This window comes from Macrobrachium nipponense, chromosome 14 (assembly GCF_015104395.2).
Source record: "Macrobrachium nipponense isolate FS-2020 chromosome 14, ASM1510439v2, whole genome shotgun sequence".
In the NCBI taxonomy this organism is placed as follows: Eukaryota; Metazoa; Arthropoda; class Malacostraca; order Decapoda; family Palaemonidae; genus Macrobrachium; species Macrobrachium nipponense.
This window is the reverse complement of record NC_087207.1, coordinates 91,594,764-91,603,503: the sequence shown is the minus strand read 5'-3', so window position 1 is coordinate 91,603,503 and position 8,740 is coordinate 91,594,764. Positions and strand designations below refer to the sequence as shown.

The 8,740-nt window shown below is 41.4% G+C and overlaps 1 protein-coding gene across 1 annotated transcript in view; it reads left to right on the top strand.

The window, feature by feature from the left end:
• Nucleotides 1-1,245: 1,245 nt before the first annotated feature.
• LOC135226305 (rRNA N6-adenosine-methyltransferase ZCCHC4-like) overlaps nucleotides 1,246-8,740 on the top strand; it is a 109,705-nt gene continuing 102,210 nt past the window's right edge. Inside the window, exon 1 of the mRNA XM_064265745.1 lies at nucleotides 1,246-1,335. Within this exon, the coding sequence (XP_064121815.1) occupies nucleotides 1,246-1,335 (90 nt within the window). The remainder of the gene's footprint in view (nucleotides 1,336-8,740) is intronic.

Here is an 8,740-nt window from a genome sequence, read left to right as displayed (position 1 = left end):
GTCAAGTTGCAGAAAGAGGATGAGACACTAACCCGAATTTTTTAATATGAGCTGGATGGTGATCTCAATGATGTGTGTAAGGAAACCTTTTGTTTAAAGGACGAAGTTTTGTGTCGTTATGTTCGACCGAAGTCAGGTAGTAAAGGGGAAGTCACAGAACAATTAGTAGTTCCTAGGAAGCTTCGTGAACTAGTTTTGAAGTTAGCACATGATGAGCAAGGACATTTGGGAGTGAATAAAACTTTCAAGTGTATTAGTAGGGCGTACTTTTGGCCTAAAATGAAAAATGATGTAAAGAGGTATGTGTTAAGCTGTCATGAATGCCAAATTGCCGGGAAACCGAATCAAGTAATCCCCAGAGCTCCGTTGTGTAATATTCCTTCGGTAGGCGAACCTTTTGAGAATGTAGTTATCGATATGGTTGGACCTTTGCCTAGAAGTAAGGGAGGGAATATATATCTGTTGACGATCATTGATAGACTAACTCGCTATCCCGAGGTGGTACCCATAAGAAGCGGCAACGCAAGGACCGTAGTTAAACGATTGTTGAATTATTTTTCTAAGTTTGGTCTGCCTCGTACTATTCTGAGTGATAATGGTAGTAATTTTGTATCCAAGTATTTCAAGGATAGAATGAAAGAATTAGGCATCAAACTCGTAACTTCCACACCTTATCATCCCGAATCACAAGGCATTGTGGAGAGATTTCATCAAACGTTAAAGAGTTGCTTACGGAAATTGTGTAAGAACTTCGAACACGACTGGGAACGAAAAAGGTTGGACCGTTCGTTTTATTAGCTTTAAGGTTAGCCCCGAGCGACACTACCGGATTTAGTCCATTTGAGCTTGTTTTCGGTCACACCGCTAAAGGTCCTTTGGAAATGTTAAAATGTAACTTAATGAATAAAGAAGGTAGTGAGGACTACATCACTAATCTAGAGCATTATAAAAACGGTTTAAGGGATGCTTGGCAACTAGCGAAGGAGACCGAGAGGAAGAGTCAAGTGAAAACTAAACGAAAAAGCAGATCTTAGAGCGAAAGAGAGACATCTCTGTGTAGGAGATAAAGTTTTAGTATTAGTCCAGAAAGAAGGTCCCTCTTTATCGTATAAGTTCGAAGGTCCTTTTTCGATTTTAGAGAAGAGGGGGAATCTGAATTATTTAATAGATATGGGTAAACGTAGAGCAAAGTGGCTGCACGTAAATTTGCTCAAGAAATATAACGAACGCCCCGTGCCTATAGTGATGGTGTCCCAGAAAGAAATTAGCTTTGAGAAAAACTCTGAGGTGCTTAAGAATTTCGAAGTTTTTAATCAGGGTTTAGAAGAGGAAAAGGTGAGGGAAGTACGTAATGTTTTAGTGAATTATCCTGAAACTATTAGTGACAAACTAGGCCTAACCAATGTTTTAGAACATGATATTGAGTTGCAGGACACGAAACCCATTAGGCAAAGTCCATATCATCTGAACCCAGAAAAGGCAGAATCTGTGAGGAAGGAAATTAGTTACATGCTAGATAATGATTTGATAGTACCTAGCGAGAGTGAATGGAGTTCCCCGTAGTTCTGGTGAAAAAGGAAGATGGATCAGATAGATTGTGCATTGATTTCCGGAAGGTAAACAGTGTAACGAAGCAAAGTAATTTTCCCTTGCCCAGGATTGACGATTGCTTAGATAGAATCGGAAATTCCAAGTTCATCTCAAAGCTTGATTTGGCTAAAGGTTATTGGCAAGTACCTTTAAGTGAACGAGCCCGGAAAATTTCCGCCTTTATAACGCCATTTGGTAGTTTAGAGCCCAAAGTTATGGCTTTTGGCTTGAAGAATGCAGCCAGTACTTTCCAAAGGTTAATGAATAAAGTTTTAAATGGAATCAACAACTGTGTCGTGTACTTAGATGATCTTGTGATATTTTCAGAGACTTGGGAGGATCATGTAAGGATTTTGGCGAGAGTCTTGAGGGCCCTTACTAAAGCGAATCTCGTTCTTAATCTAAAGAAGTGCGAATTTGGGAAAGCCTCTATTACTTATCTAGGACATAAAGTAGGTCTTGGTAAAATCTGTCCAAAGGATCGGAACATAGAAGCTATCGTGAATTTCCCAATCCCAACAACTAAAAAACAGGCCATGAGATTTCTCGGAATCGTTTCGTATTTCCGTAGATTCGTACCAAATTTCTCGGAAATAAGCTCTCCCATAACTAATCTGTTTAAGAAAGGACGCAGTTTTGTATTTGATGACGCGTGTGTGGAAGCCTTCAACAAGTTAAAGGCTATAATGATTCACGAGCCAGTTCTATTATTACCCGATTTTGGTAAGGAATTTAATTTAGCGATCGATGCCAGTGATATTGGCGTAGGAGGGGTTTTGTTGCAAGAAGTGAATGGGATGAAACTCCCAGTTGCCTATTATTCAAAGAAACTGAATAAATCGCAACAGAACTATTCCACTATTGAAAAGGAATTGTTTGGTTTAGTTACAGCCTTGCAACACTTTGAGATTTACTCGCGTAGCGGTTCTGTTTTAACTGTGTATACTCATCATAATCCGTTAGTTTATTTGGAGAGGTTTAGGAACAAGAATAAACGTCTAATGCGTTGGAGTTTAGAATTACAAGACTATAACCTGAAGATAGTCCATATAAAGGGAAAGGATAACGTATTAGCTGATAGCCTCTCTAGAGATTTCTCAGAATGAGTAGCCTAATAACCATTTTCTCTTATCGCACGAGTGAGTGTGTGAGAGGGGAAGTGTGCGTGTTTGACTGGATTAAAGCTTTATGCAGAATTGTTTCCCCGCTGTTTAATTCTTGCTTCTCTTTAGAAAAAAATAAAATCATTTGATTTCATTTTTTTTCTCTTTTGGGGGGGCGTGTGATGGTAATTGCTTCATAGCAAAGAAAGATAAAGGAAAGGAGAACGCATTTTCGAGAAGTTCGGCAGCAAGGAGGTTTTGCGCCACTGTTGGAGGAGCTTATGTTCGTGGTTGTTCCAGAATCGCAGGAGTGTTGTGGATCTCGTCGGGACGTGAGAAACGCCGCAATTCTGATGCAATACCTTGTCTAGATTCATCTAAAAAGTTCTAGAAATCCCTGGAGTCGGTGACGTTCGCCGTAGGCTCCGCCCCCAGAGTGCCGTATAAATACGACGAACGAACTTTGGAGAGGTGTGATCGTAGAAGAGAGAGATATCGTAAAAGAGACAGATCACCAGTCAGTTTATCAGTGAGAGATCAGCAGCAGTGATCGTCAGAGAGAAACTAGAGACGAAGGAACCGACGAAGCATCAATCAAGAAGAAAAGTTGCTCGAGAGTTGGTTGGATATTGGTCTAGTCGTCTTCAGGAGTGGACGGCCGTGTTATCTCGACGTCGAGCAGACTTCAGAGAAGAAAAGGTCCTGTTACAGGTGTTGGGGAATTCCTGCCTTACAAGAAGATTAGTTTCTGCAATACGGAGTCAAGAGGACGTCCGCAATCGCCGATCTACATTTAGGAAGCCTGCGCTTCAAACCGCCAAATCGAGTAGCAAGTATATCAATTGCCACACTGTTCCCCCAGTTCATGCAGTGTAAGATTCTATCTGTTTATGTAAATAGGAGATACCATTCTGCATTTACCTTTGTTAGTAAGCTTGTAAATAAACCTTTGTTGTGTTAGTGTTTCTTTCTATATTCATATCCCCAGTTTCAACTGTTTGTGTTGATAATTTTTTTTTTATTATTTCATATCGAACCTGAAGCGGACCTCCCTCAGAGGCCGTAACATTGTCTCTGAGATCTGTGGGACCGTGACAGATGCCAATTCGTCGGAGCCATCCCTTACTGCTTTGTCCATACATGACAAAATACTAGATAATTCCTCTAAAGAAATAGAGTCTGGACTTCTAGACTGCATATCTAAGACCCCCAGACACCAGTCAAGGAAGTTAAAAACTTCTAGTGTCCTGTAAATACCCTTAAGATGATGGTCTATTTCCGTCATCGTCCAGGATACTTTTGCTGATGGAAGGTAAGATCTTCTAGGCGCATCAACTAAATTAGAGAAATCACCTTGAGCGGAGGCAGGGATCCTCAAACCTGCTTCCTCCTCCGTTTTATACCAGATTCCTCCTCTACCACTAAGTTTTGCGGGGGGAAGAGCAAATGGAGTCTTGCCCTTCGCCTTCTTGGATTCCATCCAATCGTGAATCCTTTTGAATGCCCTTTTTGTGGAGAGTGACATGGCCATCTTCACAAATCCTGGCGTCTTCCTTGCCTTCGATGAAGATAGTTGAGAAGGCGGAGAGAGAGGAACTGGAGCTTGAAACTTATTAGGAAACAAGTCTTTCAAAAGGCGAGTCAGGGTTTTATAATCTGAAGAAGATGAGGCTGCAGACTCTTCCTCATCCTCAGGACCAGGGTCAGTTGAATCTTCTTCTTCCAAAGGAACAGCAGAGGTGTCCTGTTTCGAGCGAGAAGAGATTAAACTCTTATTTCCCCGAAGAATTTTCGAAGAGGAGATTAGAGTATGTTCTCCTATCAGCGTCGAATTTCTATCAAGTTCCTGTAAAGAAACGTCATGCGGTGTGTCCTGGAGAACTCCCTCTTGACAAGAGTCCAAATGAGGTTTTTGTCTAAATCCTTGAAGAATCGATCGCTCACTCGTCTGAGGAGCGTCCTGCCTCATATTTCTGCGAGCGTCCTGACTTTTAGGATGCCTAGCGTCCTCAAACGCATACTCATAAGCATTTTATCTTCCTCCTGGCGAGCGTCCTGACGTGAAGGACGTCGAGCGCTTAGCAAAGTCTTCTTAAAATCATGCCATATAGCGTCATGACGTCTAAGATGTTTAGCGTCTTCAGAACCTGCATCGTGAGTTTCTTGTCGAGTAACCCGATGCTTGTGATATCGAGCATCCAGCGAAGCGTCCTCACGAGCGTCCTGAACAGTTTCACGATGAGTAGGACGTCTAGTTTCTCTAACTATGCCTTTGCGCACCTGTTGAGGAGCAACACGATACGTAGACTGAAGCGCGCCATCAACGTTGTCCTTAGAAGCTTCTCGATACCTAAATCTTACGTTCTGAGCGGTTTCTTGAAAGACTGCAGGACGAGCGTGCTGAGAAGAGTCTTTACGGGATTCTTGCCGAGTGTCTCGACACTTAATTCCTTTTGGAGGAGTGTCCCGCCGAGGAGAAACCTTGACAGAAGTTTCTCTAAAAGTTCTATGGCGCTGGAGACTCTCCCTACGTTCTCGACTATCAATATTATCTTCCTCCGGTCGAACATCGCCGAAGCGAGTCCTCTGAGCGTTCTCCAACTCCTGCCAAAGGCGACGGCCGCCTGTGCGACAACTAGCGTCTTTGTCGTTTTCGCCGATACTTCCAGAGGCTCTATCAAAAGGAGCACTAGCGCGCTCCTGAATGAGTCGTCGAGGTCTAGAAGGCAACGAAACAGGAGAGGGAGAAGAAGGAGGAGAACGCCTGGATTTCTTGACAGGCAACCATAGATCCTTCTTACGATGACGTGATCTTGACTCTCTTTTAGCGAAAAATGCAGACAATTGTTGATGCATCGCCAGTAGGGTCTCCTTAGACGGGGGAAGATTCATACAAAGGACTTATCCAGTGAGAAGAAGATGGGCAAGGGGACGCCCTCTTCTTTCTCTCAGGACTAAAGTCAGGTAGATTGGAGAATAAAACTACCTCCTTTTCACAAGAAGTCCAAACCCTCTTCTGCGGGATACCGTCTTCAAAGTCTTCCGGAGAAGAACTAAGCGGAAGTCGCATAGGGAGGACGTTCCCGATCTTCTGATAAAGCGTCCTCTTATCTAAATCCTCTCTTAAGAAGGCGGGAAAGACGATGGCCGCCTGTGCGACGACGTCTTAATGTCCTTACCGCTCTCGTCTTGAGAGGCCCTCCGAGAGACCCATCCTAGTTGAGGAGAAGACATCTCGGAGGAAGAGACATTCTTTCAATATTTGAGCCCGCACACGATCTTTGGGAGCCTGGGGAATCGTCTTCAGGTTCTGCCGAAGGGACGCCAGACCGGTGTTTATTTCCCGTAACCAAACCTCCTTCGGCTTACGACATGTCCATTCCCTATGTCCTGGGAGTCCGACAGAGGTCTCAGCCTGGGAGGCGCTATAGGACCGGTTTGACGCCCCTCCACAACACTATCACTATCACTGCACTTTTGCACATTAGTTTGGAGCGCGAGCACTTTTGATTCAAGGTTCCGAATCGACTCCATAATTGTAGTAAGGGCGTTACCTTCAGCAATCACTTCATTGCCCGAAGGCAAAATAACAGGATTAGGCGCAACAGACTCTACATTTATGTTAGACTGCGGTGTTTTATCACCGCGACTTTTGACAGAAGCACTCCTGGAGGAAGACCTCCTGATTCTGTCACGTTCAAGCTTACGTACATTAAGACTCATACGCCTCTTCCAGTTCAATAGTTAGTCAGAACCTCACACTTCATACACCCTACAATCCAATAAGCAAACATGCCCTCTACAATTCGTGCACACCGTGTGAGGGTCTACGAGGCTTTCGGTAGCCTAACCTTACACTCTTTCACATCGCACACCCTGAAACTAGTAGAACTAGATCCAGACATCACGATTCAAGAACAATCCAAGCCAAATTCAAATCCAAACCACAATAGCGTATGCCAAGTCACAAAGCCAATTTCAAAAACCAAAAGACAATCAGAATACTTAAGTGACCAAAGAAGTTTTCAAAATCCTGAGCGGAGGTAATGGAAACAGGTGTTTACACTACCACGACAGAGAAAAATCTGAATAGAAAATGGGAATGGTTCCTGACGCCCGCCTCCCAGCGGCGGGAATGGGTACTAACCACCTGGCCGACAGTGCGTGTGCCGGGAGTTTTGAAATTCTGTCGAACGTCAGAGAATACAGCTATATATATATCTGGCAGGTAAGTGTCATGAACAAATTACAGATTTTTCTAAAGTAGATACAATCCAATGTTTCTAACTTTGTCGTACATCTAGCTGCCGAAAACCATAGAGGAACAGACTACGGATAAGTGGATTATATATACTATATATTTTTTTTGCTTTTTTTTTTGCTGGCACTTTTCATTGATTTAAGTCTATATTAGTATTTTGATTTTTTTAAATAACTGTAAGCCAGAAATAAATGTAACCTTTAATGTTTGCATGCTAAGAATGGCAAAATCATCGTTGCCACATTAGTGGAATTTATCACATATGCTGATGCATTATTATAAACTGTTTCCATGAATTCTAGTTGTCATGGTAATGCAATAATGATAAAATTGCTTTAATATTTATGTATACAGTGGTACCTCAACATACAAAAGGCTAAACTTAGAAAAAACTCGAGATACGAAAGCAAATACGAAGATTTTTTTGGCTCTACATACGAAAATAGTTCAAGTTACGAAAGGTTGTTGCTGTAAAGTCCAGAGATTTGCCCGGACCACCGAGAACAATTTTAAAACTCGCGCCCCGCCAATTGAGTAAGCTCTCGCCACCATTCTCCCACTCTCCCATTGGTTCCTGATGCTAGTCACCCCATAAGATCCTGCTCTCCTATTGGTCAGTATCTACCCCTTGCTGTCTATGTTTTCTATTGGTAAAAGGATGCTGTAAATTGAAAAACTTATTCATGCAATACATCTAATAAAAAAAAAATCAGGTAAAGATAGAATAAAGAATAGAAATGAATGGTTATTATACTGTTTAGTAGTTTCAATAGTTAAAGAGAGATAATGAAATTTTATGGCTTACTGTGTAGTAGGAAAAGTGATTGCTTGGCGATCGTTCGGTACTCGTAAGTGCTGGATGTAAACAGAAGTTTGGAAGCTTTTTTTTTTGTTTGATTGTTTATTATAGTTAATGGTTACTTAATAATTATTTGAAATGAGTACATGCAATACATTTAATAAAAAAAAAAGTTGTGAATTAGATATCATAAAATATAAAATAAATCAGACCGCTATCATCGAAGCCAACAAATACGTATTTTCTAGAATTCTTCTTCTGTTTTAATATTACGTTATGTATATGTTTCATTATAGCTGTCAGTAACTCAGTATCTCCATTAGGTAAAGATAGAATAAAAAATAGAAATGAATGGTTATTATACTGTTTGGTAGTTTCATTAGTTGAAGAGATACTAATGAAAATTTATGGCTTACTGTGTCCTAGGAAAAGTGATTGCTTGGCGATCGTTCGGTACTCGTAAGAGCTGAATGTAAACAAACGATTGGAAGGTTTTTTTTGGTTGTTTGTGTATTATAGTTAATGATTAATTAATTATTATTTGAAATGAGTACATACTGATTATTTATACATTTTATTGGCATATTCTAAGCTTTTAGCTTCTTAGGTTTAGATGTCAGAATCACAGACTAGGCTACAGTAGCAACTGCTAACATAGGGGGAGTCCTATTTCTTCCGTCGGATAGGCGTCGTAACCCTAAAACATGTGTTGTAGGCCTAGAAATATAATTTACTGGGGTGTTTTTGTAGGGCTTGGAACGGATTAGGCATTTTACATGTAAAATGCGGTTCAAGATACGAAAAACTCATGATACGAAGGCCGCCTCGGAACCGATTAATTTTGTATCTCGAGGTACCACTGTATATAGTACTTTCAATACAAAGGCTGATTTCACCAATTTCCACGTTTTGTGTAAGTCTTATACCCAGTTTGGAGGTGAAAACATACCAATTGGCAACAGAGAGAGAGAAAGGAAGGCGAAGGAA